An 18,078-nucleotide genomic window follows, 5' to 3' on the forward strand; every position below is an offset into this window, starting at 1 on the left:
GAAAAGTCATTCTCAAGAGAGAAAAGGGAAAGGGTGGGGGATAAAATGAATGTTTATGTTTTACTTTATGTAATTCTCTATTGTCCAACTAACTTACCTTAAGACTTACTTGTAGAGGGGTGCCTGGCTGGCTCAGTTGGTGGATCATGTGACTCTTGATCTCAGGGTTGTGAGTTTGAGTGCCACATTAGGTGTAGAGATTACTTAAATAACTAAAACTTTAAAAAAATAGTAATCCCTTTCTGCCTGGGTGACTTTCTCCAAACCAGGAAAAATCCGGCCTTAGCCTAAAGCAGTCTCCCCTGAAACTAGAGAATCTCTTCTTCCCTTTGGACCCCAACCTAAAAATATGACATTAAAGGCAGGAAAGAGAAATTCCTACTTTATTGGAAGCCAAAAGAGATTTAAAAAAAGAATTACTCAGGTAATAATGAAATTTATTTCTTCTGTAAAGAAAGAGCTGTATGCTCCGTGTGGACCTAGCCAGTGTTAGTTAATGTGTAGGATATGTCCCTTTGGGGGCCTTAGAGGTATTTACTAAAGAACTCAACATACAAGCCTTTTGAGGTTTCCTCTTGAGGACAATGTCAGACATGTGTGTGCATGTCATACATATGTGTGTAAGAGTATAAAACACAAAGACGGTTTGTGAAGTTCTCCAGATTAGGATGTGTTGGGGTGGGAAAATGTTGGGAGGAAGATTGATACAGGGTATAAATTTTTCCTAGAAAGGAAAAATCCCTGGCTGAGGCTGTCAGAGTCAGAGTGATTGGAACCCTTTACTTCTGTCTTAGGGGAAGTTGGTGAACCACCCCTGCCCACCCTTGGCTTGGGCAACCAATAGCATCGTGGCTGCAGGCTGGGATCAGAGAATTGTAGCCTATGGAAAGGAAGGCCATGTGCTACAAACTTTTGATTACAGCCGTGACTCTCAGGAGCGGGAGTTCACCACCGCTGCTGCAAGCCCTGGGGGCCAGTCTGTTGTGTTGGGAAGTTATGACAGATGGGTCCCGTTCCATGTGCATCTACTGCCTACTTTCCCTGTGTACACCTTGCTCTAGCCCAGTTATTTTCAACCAGAGTGGGAGAATGGTTGGAAATCCATGTAGGTTGAAAGAGATCCTCAGGTTTTAATTCACTCACTTCCCTTTTCCTGCTCCCACCATCGGTTGGGACTCTGGCAGTTCCACAATACACCAGGATTTTGTGTCTCTGTGCCTCTGCATGGGACTCCATAGTGGAATTCATCTCCACTGTCTTTGTATTACCATTGCCTCTGTTCAGACCACTGGCTTGGTGTTTGTCCCATGATATTACACTTTGGTGTTTATAGTTATCTGGCTAAACTGAAACGCCCTTGAGAAGAGGGCCTATTCATTGTTTTTAAATCTCCAGTGGCCAAATTAGAATCCAGTACATAATATATGCTTAAAGGTTTTGTGAAGGAAGAAAGGAAGAACGGGATAGATGGATGATGGAAGGGTAAATAAAATAAAATAAATAAAGGGCCCCAGTCCCTTCACATCAGCTTTACTAGCCCTGTCCTTTTATCCCCTTCGATGTCATGTGGGTCTCTTCCTTCCTTTTTCTCTGTTTCTTTTTCCTTATTTCTGCCTTGCTAACAGCTCATTTTTCTCTCCAGCCATGATCTCCTTTTGTTTTCTCCACTCCTATCGCTCTCACCCCATTTTACTTTTCTCTTGATTGTCCCAACTTCCTTCCTTGGAACCTTTTAGTCCTCTCCTATGAGATTCCCTAGCATGTGTGTTCTCTTTCACTTCCTTTCTTCGCTGATACAGCAAGACTCATTGCCTTCAGTTACCCACCCATTTCCACCCTTTTGCTCAGTCTCCATCTCTTCTGAAATCCACCTTCTTAATTTCAGACTTCGGGTACTCAACTAAAGCCCTTGAAGAAGTATCTGGGAAGTGGCAAAGCCCAAGGAGATTGCCAACTTAAATACGGTCACTGCCTTGGCCTGGAAACGGGATGGCTCACGACTCTGTGCGGTGTGTTTTAAGAGTAATCCCTTTCTGCCTGGGTGGAAAATCCAGACTTAGCCTAAAGCACTCTCCCTGAAACTAGAGAATCTCCTCTTCCCTTTTGACTCCAACCTAAAAAGATGACATTAAAGGCAGGAAAGAGAAATTCACACTTTATGGGAAGCCAAAAGAGACAAAGAATTCTGTAGGCAGGGCTGATTTCTCTCCTTCATCCCATCACTGTCCTTGAGTGCTGTGAGTGCCACCTCTTTCCATCTGGTACTTCCCCAAACTGCCAGCCCTTTTACTGCCAACTCTTTCCTAGATTCTAGAACTTGGGTTTCAAAGGTGTCTCTAGATATCCTTCTGATGCCTGTGACCTTTTATGTTGTCGCTTTCCCTTCTAGGGCACACTCTGTGGTGGAGTGGAACAGTTTGACTGCTGCCTCCGGAGAAGCATTTAGAAGAATCCGTTTGAGTTGACATATGTGGGACCTAGCTAGGTGAGCAGCTGATAGCCAGTGCACCAAAATCTCCTTCTGGACACTGCCACAGTGTCAAATATAACCCCTGGCAGAGCTGTTCTGGAGAACAGAGTGTATCAGGCAACTCTTTGGCAACTTTCCTGCTGTAGCCCTTCCAGCTTACTGTAAGAAAAGATTTAAACACCAAATTTAAGGGGTACAGAGATCGCCACTTCCATCTTCCTGGTTTAAAACTTTACTACCTGGGGCTCCTGGATGGCTCAGTCTTAAGTGTGGGACTCTTGATTTCAGCTCAGGTCATGACCTCAGGCTTGTGAGATCAAGCACCACATGGGGGCTCCACACTGGGCATGGAGTCTGTTTAAGATTCTCTCTTTCCCTCTCCCTCGGCCCCACCCATGTCTCCATCCCTCTCTAAAACAAAACAAAACAGAAAAAGCTTTATTACCTATATGTTGTTAACTAGGGAGTTTAGGATTATGCAGGTGCATAACATTGCTTTAGGGCCTCTGAACTCACCGTGTGTGACATTGCAAGGTAATTTCTTTGTTCTTGAGCCCACTTTTCTGTTTTCCCTACCTCTGTCCCCTTTTCCTTCCATTTATTATTCATTGGTTCCTTCATTCTTTTTCTCTTTTTTAAAAAATTTTGTTCACTTATTTGACAGAGTGTCCACACAGGAGCCAGGGGAAGGCCAGAGGGAGAGGGAGCACTTGGACGTGGGGCTGAATGTGGGGCCTGATCCCAGGATCATGACCTGAACTGAAGGCAGATGCTTAATCAGCTGAGCTACCCAGGTTCCCCCTCTTTTTTTTTAAGATTTTATTTTTAAATAACTCTACACCCAACTTGGGGCTCAAACCCACAACTGAGATCAAGAGTTTCATGCTCCTCTGACTGAGCCAGCCAGGCACCCTTGTTCTTTCATTTTCTGTCCATTCTCTATACATGAGCACTGTTAGGACAGAGAATACAAAGATAATTGTCTGTATTATATTGTTCCTTAATCAGGATCATTTTAGCAAAGAAGTATATGAAATGACAGTATGATCAGTATACACCATGATTAAAGTAATCACAAAGATTTTCACAAGAGGTAGAGGATAGTAAGGAGAGTGATTAGTTTGACCCCGTATGTATTATGTATTAGCATTGAAGGAGATAATCTCTGAAAACATTTTGTAAATAGTAAAGCACTGTGTGAATATGAGGTGTCATTTTTACCAACAATAGCCTAGGCTAGGTGAGGAAACAAGATACTAGCTTTGTTTAACACTGTGGAGGTGGGCACAGCAGGTTAACCCCTCTTTGGGGTTGAGGGAAGCCTCAGGGGGCTCAGACTTGTACCTTACCAAGGTGATTGTGAAGAACCTGTCATCGGGGACCCAAGTGGTACTCCAGTCACACTATGGCTATGGGATAGAAGAGGTGAAAATCCTCGGAAAGGAACATTAGTTACCTGGTGGCCCACACGTCAGACATGCTGCTGCTGGGGGACCTGAACACTAATCGCTTTAGTGAGGTAGGACCCCCAGGCGGAGGGGCAGGGAATGGAGCATCGTGAGCTGCTACTTCCAGGGAGCCCAGGTCCCTAAGGGGGAAGATCTCTAAGTAAAAGCTCTAAGATGCTGGCGTTGGGGACCTGGTGGACCTGGGAGTGAGACCCTGGAGATTTGGAATCCTGGAATGGGAATTCCCACTGTTGGACAGTGTTTACAGGATCACTCAGAAGCCTAGAAGTCTAGGGCAGAATGTGACACAGCACCCCACTTGTGGAACATCAGGGCCTTCCTAAACTCCTTCTCTCTGCCTCCTACCCCGTCCTTGTCTCAGCGTTGTCTTGGATACTTACCCACATTGTTCTTATGTCCTCTCTCTCTTTGACACGTGGCTTGGCAGGGATCTGGTGGCAATGAGAAGTATTTCTTTGAAATTGAGAATGTGAGTAGAGCTTGATTAACCAACCCTCACCATCTCAGTAAACCTCCTAGCTAAGAGCAGATAAAGAAAGGAGGGCGAGATAGGCAGAGGAACAGAATACAGAGAAAAGTGGGAGTCACTTTGCACTGACAAGACATCTCCCTCTACTACTGTTGACCATGCAGACTTCTTCATGCAAACTTCCTGCCACGTGACAGTTCCCTTCATCCCCAGGTGTGCATGATCTTCAATGCTGGAGAGCTAACCCTGGTGGAATATGGGAGTAATGATACCCTGGGTTCTGTACGTACTGAATTCATGAACCCCCACCTCATCAGGTAACCCCACAAGGTTCTCTAAATTTTTGAAACCCCAAAGAAGTCCCTTTTAACCTCTCACTCCTGTATCCTCAAGATTCATCTAAAAACGTCATCCCATATGGTACTTTGGGGCCCTTGCTAAACATCCCGATGACCCAAGTCCATTCTGCCTTACCTCACCCTTCGTGTTTCAGTGTCCGTATTAATGAGCGGCGTCAACGAGGGATGGGAGACTATAAGAAATTGGCTTCTCTTGTTGATGTTAAGACTATTGCTATAGGTAAGACTCTCCCATAATTCTGATAACAAAACAGATGTTTCTAGTATGCTTCCATATCACAGGGGTGTGTAGAGTGGAGAATGCAGGAATCTGAGAGGCACCAGGTTAATGTATGGCCCTGCTCTCACAGAGGATGTGGGAAGTGTTCTAATCCACGTGTGTGAGTCTGCATCTAGCTGTATAGATACACATAAACTGTTACGCATATCAGCTTGTCCCTATAATTGTTCATGTTCTTTAGGCATGTATCTTTGGGCTAGGAATTGTGAACTGTAGAGCGGAACCTTTAGTCAATTTATGAATTTTCCTGTTTAGACTTAGGACATAGGATAATGGACTGTTCGAACTGGAAGGGGACTTATTTTCTGTAGAGTTTGACATTGGTAGCCAGTGTTGACAAAATTTATTTGAATTTCACAAGTGTTCACATAAATAAATACATCTTATTTTACATATTAATAATTAACTCTGGGGACACCTGGGTGGCTCAGGCAGTTAAGAGCCTGCCTTCGGCTCAGGTCATGATCCCAGAGTCCTGGGATCAAGTCCCACATAAGGCTTCCTGCTCAGCAGGGAGCCTGCTTGTCCCTCTGACTTCTGCTCTCCCTGCTTGTGCACTCACCCTCTCTGACAAATAAATAAATAAAATCTTTAAAAAAATTAACTGTATCATGAAATGTTTCAAGCATGGAAAAATGTATTTAGAACAGCACAGTATTCCCTATGATGTATAGAGAATAACATACCCATATAGCCTCATTAAGAACAAGGTCTAGAGTCAAACCTCCCCACTTCTGCAATTATACCTGGGTGATCTTAGGTCAAATTTCTTAACCTTTCTGTATCTCAGTTTCCTCATCCACAAAATGGGGATAAAAATTGTACCTACCTTATATGAAAAGCACTTAGACTAATGTCTGGCACATAATAAGCACTTAATAAATGTTAGCTATTAATAATATTATTACTTGTGTACCCATACCTAGTTCTTTTTTTTTTTTAAGAATTTATTCATTTATTTGACAGAGATCACAGGCAGAAAGGCAGGCAGAGAGAGGAGGAAGCAGGCTCCCTACTGAGCAGAGAGCCTGATGCGGGACTCGATCCCAGGACCCTGAGGTCATGACCTGAGCCGAAGGCAGAGGTTTTAACCCACTGAGCCACCCAGGCGCCCCTTTTTTTAAGATTTCATTTATTTATTTGACACAGAAAGAGAGAGAGAGATCACAAGTAGGCACAGCGGCAAGCAGAGAAAGAGTGGAAAGCAGGCTCCCTGCCAAGCAGAGAGCCTGGTGCTGGGCTTGATTCCAGGACCCTGAGATCAGGACCTGAGCTGATTTCTGAGGTCTCGTTTAAGAAGTTTCCCTGGGGCACCTGACTGCCTGAGCCAGAGGAGCATGTGACTCTTTTTTTTTTTTTTTGAAGATTTTATTTATTTATTTGACAGACAGAGATCACAAGTAGGCAGAGAGGTAGGCGGAGGGGGGGGGCGGGGCGGGGAAGCAGGCTCCCTGCTGAGCAGAGAGTCCAATGCAGGGCTCAATCCCAGGACCCTGGGATCATGACCTGAGCTGAAGGCAAAGGCTTAATAAACCACTGAGCCACCCAGGTGCCCCAGCATGTGACTTTTGATCTCAGGATCGTGAGTTTGAGCCCCAAGCTGGGTGTAGAGTTAAATAAATAAATAAATAAATAAATAAAATTTTTAAAAAAGAAGGTTCCTACTCCCTCCTACATTTTAATATTTTTAGCTTTTGCTTGTCATCTGGAATTAATTTTTGTGTGTAACGTGGGTGTGGCTCATAATTTACTTTTTCCATGTTTAACCATTTATTGGAAATCCATTCACTGATTCGTAATGTCACCTCTTATAAATCAAGTTTCCAAATACATATGCGGCTGTTCTTAAGATACCTTTACAGTTCATGAGTTTTATGTTTCACATCAGATTGTTGAGTTGTAATGGAAATGATGTAATATGGCGGCCCATGTTCCAGTGGCAGTAATGAGCTGTGAGACTTTGGACAAGTCATCCCACTACAAAGGGCTTGTCTTCAATAGTGTATAAAATGACCTTCTCTTAACCTTTTTTCATTCGTGACCCCTTTGAGTATCTAATTAAAATCATAGATCCTGGGATGCCTGGGTGGCTCAGTTGGTTAGGCGACTGCCTTCAGCTCAGGTTGTGATCCTCGAGTCCCATTTTAGGCTCCCTGCCTGGCAGGGAGTCTTCTTCTCCCTCTGACCCTCCCACCTCTCATGCTCTGTCTCTCTCTCTCCCTCTCAAATAAATAAACAAAATCTTTTTTTTTTAAAAATCATAGATCCTTTCCCAGAAGAATATCATAAACATATAATTTTGTATATAATTTCAGGGTGTTCACAGAGATAGGGTCCCACAGCTCTAGTATTCTGTGATTCTACTTAAAAATTGAGACATTGAAACATGGCTTTATCAAGTTGGCTTTTAATTAAAGGAAATTTCATTTTTAGGTTGGTCTTCCCAGTTGTAGACATTAGCTGGCATTTGGTCTTGAGCTTGAGCACGGATCAAGGCAGGACATTGCGCATTGGTAACGTATACAAATAAGAGCTGTGAAGGCGCCGTGTTCAGGAGACTCCCTGAAAGCATCCTAGCCAGTCCGTAAGTGTGATCTTATCTTACATTGTCTGCAAAATTCACACCAAACTAAAATACTTATCCTCAGCACTTTCAGCCTGACTTTAATCAGAGGTTCCTTCTGTTTTGTCTGTGTGCCTTCTCCACTGTTTGCCCCTCGGGGCTCTTACATCATTGACACTCAAAGTGCAAGGAACTCCTTGTAGCACATATGTTCATCGAGGTCGTTTCATCCATCAGCTTTCTCTTCATGGTTGTGCTGGAACTGGGGCTCTTCCTTAATGTGCTCAGTGCTGCCTTCCAGAGGATTTCTTGAGTAAAGGATGCCCGTTGCTCTGATCTGTTCTGATCTGCTATGAGACAACTCCAAGATCCCAGAGAGGAATCTCATTTCTTGATGGATCTGGACCTTTTGAGCTAGCTACAGAGTTAAACAAAATCTCTATAATTTTAGTATAAATCTAGTATTGTAAGCATCTTAGCAAAATTATGTCATATTCCTCATACTCTACACTGATGGAGCATTCTTAAAGCCCAACATAATAATTAAAGGCAAGACTTTTGCAGGCTGCCTTGTGTCTGTATATGATTATGTGGAATCTGTCTTCTTAACCCTCTCTCTTTTACTTTGTAGTGGATCTGACTGGTGGCTACAACATTGGCACCATCAGCCATGAGAGCCGTGTGGATTGGCTGGAACTTAATGAAACGGGCACAAGCTTCTCTTCAGGGACTGGAAACTTCGTGTAAGAAGGGTTACTAAGGCCTTAGCCATTGAGTAGTCCATAGAGGATGTGATACTACCTGCTGCCAGGGATTGCGGGGGGCAGGATGGGCTTAATTTCTTGGTGCACTATGCCATCAACATAGCAAAAGGCACAGAAGAATCAACATGGTGTCTGTTATCACAGCCCATCTGTTAACATAGCCCATACCTTAAGAAGATGGTATTGTGATGGCACCAAAGTCAAGAGGGAAATTTGGGAGCTGGTTTCTCTTTTACTGTTCACAAGTCTGTGCCCTCGGGAGACTGCCTCACCCCTGAATGCCTGGCTGAACTTTACCCACACCTGTTGCAGCATTCCTCAGCTACACGTACCCCACAGTGTTAAGGCTGGCTTGACAGTCTCCCCCAAACTCCTTATTGACTCTGATCTCAATATGCTATCACCAAAGAGCTCAATCTTGAGGGCAAAGAGACTCTCTGGTAATTTTTCATTTCATGTTCATTGTGATGGGAAAGCCACATCGCCAATTTCCAGACCATTGAATGTGCATGGTGGCCTTACTTTTGTGATCCAGTCTGGCAACTCTGGCCCAGAGTTAAACTCTAAGAATGAAGGTCTGACCTTCAGCTAACTTAAATTTCTGGTGTAGCTCTGGGCTCACTTGGTCATCTCTTATGGGCCAGAGTCAGGATGTACCAAGTCAGCATAAACGTCGAGCATTGCAGGCTAGTAAGCTTTGAAATCCAGCATCTGCCTGAGGGGTGGGTCAGCTCACCACATTTCGTTAGAGAAATGGTCGATATCAGAAGCCACCCCATAGCCCCTTCTGATTGCGCTGTCCACCTCTTCCTTCCGCAGTTGCATCTGTACGATACTGAAAGCTGCTCTAAGACGATGATCCTCCACTTCTGCTCCTACGTGCACTGGTCCCAGGAAGTGACGGGCTGGTGGCTCAGAACCGAAACAGCCTGTGTGTGTGGTACAACATTGAGGCACCCGAGAGGGTGACCACATCCTCTATTAGGGTATGTCGGTGCCAGGGGACCTCAGACATAGTGTCTCACTGATCAGTTAGGGCCCTGAGGAAGCTCCAAATGTTATTTGGTTTTCTCTGGCCCACCACCCATCATCTCTGTGATAGAGTCAGCAAGTAAAGCCTAGATCCTTCCCCACAGTGCGCTAGGCTCCAGAACCGTCCTTGTTCAGATTCCTGACATTGTATCCTGTCCTCTCTATTCCAGTGGCCCTGGGAATTCACCAGGTCATAATGAGTTCTCTTAGACTGGAAGAGCCCCCTTAGCGGGGGCAGTTCTGTCAGTTCCTGGGTGAGGATTCTCTGTTGTAAGCTGTTCAGAGCTTCTTTTTTTATGACTGAAGATCGGTCACTCTCCTGTCCTGCCAGCATCATGTATATTCCAGTGACCTTCCAGAATCTGGGAGGGAAAACAAGAGAGGCCCTGTGCTAGGTGAGGATGATTGGTGTGGATACAGAGGGAGCATGTGATAGTTCTTTTTGTCTTTTTTCTACATCTCTTCTTTCCTGCTTTTCTTTCCTCATTTTAGACTAATTAAGTTTGGCGCTTGGGGGCTGTTTTGTCCTGTTTTAAACACATTTTTCACATTTTTGCTTTGGAGGTCATACATTTGACTCCTATAGTGGTTACCCTTGGAAGTTTACCATACCCTTAAATTATTCTGAATAGTTTCAGCTTATTTAGCATCTGACCCCTGGCAAATGATACAAGGACCTGAACTTTGATTACCTCCCCTTTGCCATTATTGCCCAGTATTTTTTTATCCCCAAAGTGAGACGTTATTCTTTTCCACAGCTGGAATTTGGTTACATTTACCATCATGGTGCCAGTTTCTCTGCTCACTCTTTTTGCATTGCTGACCTTTGCTCTGGAGTTACCTCCTTGAGAGAAAGTGTTTCGAAGATGAATCCTCAGTTTCTGAAAAGTACCAAAATGGAATTATCTGAAAATGTTTTTATTTGGCGTGTTCTTGAAAGAACAGTTTGACAGTTTTTCTTAGTCTTTTGCAAATATTATCATCCCATCGACTGACCCCCTTAGTTCTGAGAAGTTTATTAACAGCTCCTTGTGTTGTCTTGTTGCTTTTTAAAAAAGATTTTATTTATTTATTTGAGAGAGCAAGGGGAGGGGCAGAAGGAGAAGCAGACTCCCCACTGAGCAGGGAGGGATGGGGGGGGGCTTAATCCCATAACTCCAGAATTGTGACCAGAGCCTAATTAGGGCAGAGGCTAACCTGACTGAGCCACCCAGGCGTCCCTGTCTTGTTGGTTTTAAAGTCTTCTTTTTTCCAGCATTCTGAAGCTTCAGTACATTATGTCTGCATATAAATGTCCTCTTACTTAACCGTGCTTGGTGTGTATGTGCACGCGTGCACGCGCGCGCGCATGTGTGTGTGTCCCATCTGCGAGGACACCTTGTTCCTCATCCATGAGCTCTTTAAATGTTGCTGCTTCTCTGGAACTCTCTTTCTCACCCTCAGAACTCTAATTAGGTATGTGTTCCATTTCTTGTCCTGTCTTTGTGCCTCTAGAACCTCTTATTCTTCCTTCCTCCTTCTCGCTCCATGCACATTCTGGATAATTCCTTAAGAAACATCTTGGCAAGGGGTGCCTGGGTGGCTTGGCCCTTAAGTGTCTGCCTTTGGCTCAGGTCATGATCCCGGGGGTCCCGGGGTCCTGGGATTGAGCCCCTGCATGGTGCTCCCTGCTCAGCAGGAAGCCTGCTTCTCCCTCTCGCACTCTCCCACTCCCCTTGTTTGTTTCCCTCTCTCTGTCAAATAAATAAATACACTTTTTTAAAAATTATTTAAAAAAAAAGGAAACATCTTGCAAGTCAGAGGTTTACTGTCACCACTGTCTTATCTGCTATTGAAATCACCCACTGAGTTTTCTTACTTCGAATATTGAATTTTTCATACGGTTTCATTTGGTTCTTTCTCTAGTCTGCCTGGTCATTTTTTCTAGTATATTTGCTACTGAAGCGAGCACAACCTGGCCATTTTTTATAGTTTCTTGTCTCTTGCTTAATTTTTCATTCCATCCCTTAGGTCTTTAAACATTTCACAATTCTTTCATATTCCATAACTGGTTTCTTCCATAATTGTTATTTTTAATATTGGAAATCCTTGGAGGTCCAAAAGTGCTGTAGTTATTGTTATTGTTTACTCCTTTATGGTAGTTAACTTCTATTTTGGTAGCTTTATTTTATTGGGGGGCTCACGTTACACTGAATATAATTTTTAGAATCTCAAGGGCCTAACATGGGCATGTTTTCCTCTAGATATGATCAGTGTTTGCTTTTGCAGGAATCAGGCATACTAATGACTTTTGTTCCCTTTCCTGAAGAGAGGATCCCAGATTTCATGACTAACAGAATCTCAGAATCGCCCCCTCATCCTGCTGGAGGACCCCTGGTTTATTCATCCACTGCTGTGTTTGCCATCAGGGCGACTGTACCCTTTCCACTTGCTCCCCTGTTTTTTCCTGCTCAGGTTTTAGCTTACTGGCTTTTTCCTTTTTTTTTCTTTCCTTTCCTTTTCTGTTTTTCTCTTTTTCTTTCTCTTTTTCCCTTCCTTCCTTTTCTTCCCTTCCTTCCCTCCCTACATTTCCTTTTTTTTTCCTCCCTCCCTCCTTCCCTTCCTTCCTCCCCGTGGGAGACTAGGAAGCATGCCTAGTGATTTCTTCAGGTGACCTAAGCAACAAATGTATTCAAAAGTAGGGCCCAGGTTAAAGTTGTATTTTAACAGGACTCAAGCTGGAAGCAGAAGTGATTGTACGCTTTGTCAGTTTACATCCAGGCATTAGTGCGGGCACAGCTCTGAGTGTACAGGAACCTGAGGGCATTAGTGTAGATAAGGGATTCTTACCTGCTTGAAGGAAACTAAACGCTGGGCAAACAAGGGCCACTGTCATTCCCTCAGTGTGTAAGCGCTAGGGTGGGGTAAGGCGGGGTCTGTTCTGCAGTGGAGTCGTGGAGACACTAAACTGGAATTCGGGTGGGGTGGGGGGATTGAAATTTTACAGGGTGATGTGGTAGGTCTGGAGCAGGGCGGGGGGAAGACCGAGGTGATGGTGACCGAAGGTGTGACAACTGTTGCCTGCATGCTGGATGAGGGCCTGATCGAGTTTGGAACAGCCATCGATGACGGCAGCTACACCCGGTGAGGGGCTGGGCTGATATCCCCGGGAGGTGGTGGGAGAGGCTGGGTTCTGAGGCTGGAAGACCTGACTGTTGCCTTCCTTCCTTCTCTCTTCAGGGCCACAGCCTTCTTGGAGACTCTGGAAATGACCCCAGAAACAGAGGCAATGTGGAAAACCTTGAGCAAACTGGCACTCGAGGCAAGGCAGCTCCACGTCGCTGAGAGCTGAGGCAGACCAGAAGTGAGGTGTGGGCAGCTAGGAAGGATGGCCAGAGGCCATTTTCCATGGGGCGGGAGTGTGAGACGCTCCTCCCGTGCTAAGGCACCAGTCCCCTGCCATTACAACCAGTAACACCTTTCAGGTAGTTATTCCAAACATTCTTCCATCCCAGTTTATAAGATTTTTATTGCTTTTGCTTCCCCTATATAGGTACCCCTTCAGAGTTTTAGCACCCATGCCCTCCAGTCCAGGTGTTGATGTATATTTCCAAATGTGGCATAGGAGTGTAGTTAGTAGGACAGACTTGGGATTTTAGACTCTTTCAAGTTACCTGGCTCCATTTAACAGCTTGTATAACCGTGGGTTAAGTGAACCTTTCCAAACCTTGGTTTCTCAATTTCCTCTCTGTAAATGGGAGTAATGATAGCATTTACCTCCTAGGGTGGTAAAGAAGAATCATAGGGGCGGTGAAGAAAGTAGGAGAATTCTCAGTGCTCAGTAAATGTCAACTGCTGCTGTTTTGCCAGGAGTCCTCTTGGATCCTTCCTTCCCGTGGCCCCACAGCTAGACAGCCAGCTTGTCCTAGGGCCCTGACCCAGCGTCTTCAGGCTGTTGTTGTAGTCATGTGGTATGTGTCAACAGGCAGGTGATCTCTTTGAGAAGATTCGAAACCCAGAGCTGGCCCTGGAGTGCTACTGTAAAGGCAGCGCATTCATGAAAGGTACTGCCCCCTACAGCCCCGCCTTCCCTGTTAGAGTCTTGCCCGAATCATCCCCCTGCACCAATTTTGTGCATCTGTTCTGGTGGATCGGCTCAGTTCTCCATCCCTCCACTTCTCACCTATTTTCTACACCCCATTTCCCTGAGTCCCATCCCTGGAAGTCTTAGCTGAGTGCCCTCTCTGTCCCTGGCAGCGGTGGAGCTGGCTCGGTTGGCATTCCCAGTGGAAGTGGTGAGCCTGGAAGAGACCTGGGGGATCATTTGGTGCAGCAGAAGCAGCTCGATGCAGCCATTAATCACTATATTGAAGCCAGGTAGAGGGGTGCAACTGAGACTGGGTGTGAGGCCCAAGGTGATGGGTCAAGTAAGGGCACCAAGGCTCCAACAGAGATGACACCATGTAGGTTGGAGTAGGCTTGAGGTGTCTCCCTACCTCTACCTGTCTTCCTCTTGCCTCATACACACGGATGCCTTTCCCAACTCTGCCAGGTGCTCCATTAAGGCAATGGAAGCTGCCCTGGGCTCCCGCCAGTGGAAGAAGGCCATTTATATATTAGATCTACAGGACCAGAACACTGCGTCCAAATACTATCCCCGCGTGGCCCAACACTATGCGTCTCTGCAGGAGTATGAGGTGAGGAAAGTCCCTTGCTGGAGCTGGAGGCAATGCAGTACAGAATGAGAAGAGAACTCAGAACCGGAAGTGGGGGCCACCTCACCAAATCCTTCTTTCTGGGTCCCAGCAGCACCAGCCACCCTGAGCGAGAAGAAAGCAGTTTTCTTCCCTTATTTCATTCCAACATAACACAAACCCCTCTCCCAGATCTATAAAGCGAGTCTCCAGCTCTCTTCTATGGAACTCCATGGGAGTTCCAATGTGGAATTGCCCTGTGTTGCAGAAGTACGAGGTCCTTTTAGGTCCTTTTAAACTGCGTGTTGTATTGTCCCCATTCTGGTCTTGGCTGTTTTTTTGTTTTTGTTTTTGTTTTTGTTTTCAAAACAGTAGAGGGTGTGAGACAAGATAGCCCTCTTTTCTTCCATGTTGGGGACTAAGGGTCCTATCCTCTCCCCACCATCCCAACTAAGGTTTGCTCTCCCCCTGCAGAGGCTCTAACGCTCTTTCTCTAATGCTCTTGCTCTCGGCCTTTTGTGTCTGCTGTCTCGAGCACAGATTGTGGAGGAGCTCTACATTAAGGGAGACCGAACAAAAGATGCAATAGACATGTACACTCGGGCCAGCCGCTGGGAGCAAGCCCACAAGGTAGAGAGTGGGGCGCAGTTCGTCCGAGGGCTCCACCTCCCTGGGGCTGTCCCTACTTTCCTTGGGCTCTGATGTCCCCTCTTCACTGGCCTCCTTGAAAGCTGAGAAAGAGCACCAAAATAGAAAAGTCTGGAGCGCTTGGATGCCTAGCCACAGGGAAAGGCAAGGATGAAGAGGCCCTTGTTCCCAACCTGTAATTCCGAAGCGAGCAGAAGAGTTTGGGAGCTGGGGAGCCCCAATTGCCCCTCCCCAAGCTGTCGTCACAGCGGCAACTTCATTCCCTGCCTGCAGCCAGAACCCGGTGGGTACGGCGGGAGCTCGGGAGTGGGAACACGTGCCCCACCACAGGGCATCTCTGGCCTTTCTGCGTGAGCAGAATATAGTTCTGACTTTGCTCCTTATGGTCTTGGAATTCCCTGGACTGACCAGGAAAGCATCCGTACACAAACCCCTGTGGTTGTTGGGAAGGTTCAGAGTTGCTGGGAACACAGGTCACCCCTGAGTCATGCTTCCCTGGCCACTCCGCAGTCCCCCTGCTTCCCTCGGAAGCGCGCCGGAGGATACTGGGTCTCTGTGTGTCTGCAAAGCTGGCAATGAAGTGCATGAGGCTGGAAGACGTGTCGGTGCTGTACATCACCCAGGCCCTGGAGATGGAGAAGCAAGGCAAGTACCGGAGGCGGAAGGGTGAGCCACAGCCCTAGAGGAGTCATGCAGGGAGAAGGATGCACGCTGTCTGCCTAGAAGGCAGTGATGCAGGAATCTAGGTCAAGGAGCCCTGGGGTGTCTCTCCCCTCCCCAGGCACTACATGACAGTGGAAGAGCCTGGTCTTGCCATCCCCATGTTCAAAAAGCACAAGCTGTGTGATGATATGATCCGCCTGGTAGGGAAGCACCGCCCAGATCTCCTCAGTGACACACACCTGCACCTGGGCAAGGTGAGTCCTTCTCAAGCCTCGGCCATCTCTTCCCCGAACAGGCTCCACATCCCCCTCGCCCCATCCTGACCCTCCTTTCCCCAGGAGCTGGAGGCTGAAGGCTGACTGCAGGAGGCCGAGTATCACTACCTCGAGGCTTAGGAGTGGAAGGCAACAGTGAACATGTACCGGTCCAATGGGCTCTGGGAGGAAGCCTACCGGGTAAGGAGTCCAAGTCACTCTGGGGATGCGCCTGTCCCTCTTCCCCACTCTCAAGTGATGCATTCTGAACTGGTTGTGGGTCTCTCTGAAAAATGTTCATACTGACAGGCAAAATTTCACATGCGGTAGGAGGGGGTCTGTGAACTACCTGAAGTCCATCCTTGGACCCTGAGCAGGCTAACAGACCCCAAAACTGAGCCCTCTCCCTGTTCTAGTAGAAAGACCGGACCCTTGTCAAAGCTGAAGTCCGATCAGAGGGGAGTAGGGAGCAGCCATGTGGCCCTGCGTGGGACGATTGCCAAATGGCTTTGCTTCACAGGTGGCCAAGGCTCACGGAGAAGCTAATGCCCACAAACACATGGCCTATCTGTGGGCAAAGAGCCTGGGAGGAGAGTCCGCAATGAGACTGCTTAATAAGCTCAGACTCCTGGAAGTTGCCGTTGACCATGCCGCTGACAAATGGTGAGGCCCTAAGACTTCTCTCCACTGGCCCCTTTTGAGAAAGAGCCTCTACGTAGACGAGGAAGATTGCTGTATAGCTGAGAAGTGTTTCTGAAAACGGAGGCAGGAGTGAAGAAATCCTTGGAAGAACGTGATGGAGAGGCAAGGAATGAATCAATTGCTCTGCCCTTGCTCCCCGGGGACTCAGAACAGTGTTTAGCTGTTCTAAGAAGATGGAACGTGATCAGCTTTTTTCCTTCTTTTTCAAAAAGACCTTTTTAAGTAACTACTATACCCAGTGTGGGGCTTGAACTCAACCCGAGATCAGGGGTCACTCATTCTACAGACTGAGCCAGGCGGATGCCCCAGAGAGAAGAGCTTTTAAAGCTAAGGTGCACTAAGCCAGTAATTGACTTCTGAGTGATGGAAGTGTGCTTCTGTTAAATGCAAAAAGAACTTTTCTTAAGCAAATGTTACAAAGACCAGTAATAATCCTGCATTGAGTCAGATGGCTGAGGGTAGTCTTAATGTTTTAGAGAGACAGTTTTTCTGCTAGTATAGATGTGACTCAGGAGGAAGTGGTGAAGAACCCAGAGCCCTTGCTCCTGAGGAAGAGTAGTTCTGTGAGGCTAACTGCGGTCCCCTGCCTCACGCCCATCCCATTCCTTTATGACCACTAGTCGCAGGAAGCACAGGCTTTTCCAAGTGTCCCCGGACCCACGTCCTCTTTACATGTGTGTGTGCTTCTGTATCACTTCATATGGACTGTCTTCTCAATCTGTCTTTCCCTCCCCCGGTCCTGTCTCTGCCCTTTCTGTTTTCTCCTGCCCTGTTCCTCCTCTTATAAAATGAAAGTACTACTCTGAAAGACAACCTGAGGGTTTTGAAGGGGCGGAGGGCGGGAGGTTGGGGAACCAGGTAGAGGGTAATAGAGAGGGCATGTATTGCATGGAGCACTGGGTGTGGTGCTAAAACAATGAGTACTGTTACACTGAAAATAAATAAATAAAAAAAAAAGAAATGGGGAAAAAAAAATGAAAGTACTAAGTAGGCAGACCTTACCTACACCTTCCATTTCAGCTCATGGGAATTTGCTTTTGAACTCTCTCGGCTGGACCTCAAGCACAAAACCCCTGAGATTCATGTCCGATATGCTATGTACCTGGAGGATGAGGTATGGATGTGCTCCTTCTCCCTTGCTTTTGACCTTGAACTCCTCCTCTCACGGCTGCCATGATGGCAATCTGCTTCTGATCATGTGTGGCTGCACTTCTGTCCCTACAGGGTAAATCTGAAAAGGCTGAAGCTGAATTCATCAGTGCTGGTAATCCCAAGGAAGCAGCCCTCATGTGAGTTACCCATCAATTCCTTACTCCCGTCCTCCCAACCACAGCCCCAGGACCTGGCATTGCCACCTTCACCTGATCCTGGTACCAATAAATCTTCTACCCCCTGTGACATGGCTGTTTGTCTCCCACTACTGAGGCCTCAGTCCTGTACTGAGCCTCCCCTGTGTCCTCTTCTGGGAGCAGGTTCGTCCATAACCAGGATTGGGAGGCAGCTCAGCGTGTGGCCGAGGCTCACGATCCTGACAGTGTCGCTGAGGTGCTTGTGGGGCAGGTCCGGGGGGCCTTGGAGGAGGACTTTCCAAAAGCAGAAGTGCTGCTGCTTCAGGCCCAGGGACCAGGCCTGGCCCTCAATTATTATAAGGTAGGGCACCGGATTCAGGGCCATGAGGGGGAGGGGGAGAGAGTGTAAGAACCCACAGAGCACTACACTAACCAATACTACT

The 18,078-nt window shown here is 46.6% G+C and overlaps 1 protein-coding gene and 1 pseudogene across 1 annotated transcript in view; both read left to right on the plus strand.

Annotated features, from left to right (window-relative positions):
- Positions 1–2,481, plus strand: part of LOC123926558 (flowering-promoting factor 1-like protein 2) — a 345,288-nt gene extending 342,807 nt beyond the window's left edge. Inside the window, exon 3 of the mRNA XM_045980519.1 lies at positions 2,390–2,481. Within this exon, the coding sequence (XP_045836475.1) occupies positions 2,390–2,421 (32 nt within the window). The 3' untranslated portion in view covers positions 2,422–2,481. The remainder of the gene's footprint in view (positions 1–2,389) is intronic.
- Positions 2,482–3,225: 744 nt separating this feature from the next.
- LOC123926559 lies at positions 3,226–17,896 on the plus strand (annotated as a pseudogene).
- Positions 17,897–18,078: the final 182 nt, after the last annotated feature.

This window comes from Meles meles, chromosome 16 (assembly GCF_922984935.1).
Source record: "Meles meles chromosome 16, mMelMel3.1 paternal haplotype, whole genome shotgun sequence".
In the NCBI taxonomy this organism is placed as follows: domain Eukaryota; kingdom Metazoa; phylum Chordata; class Mammalia; order Carnivora; family Mustelidae; genus Meles; species Meles meles.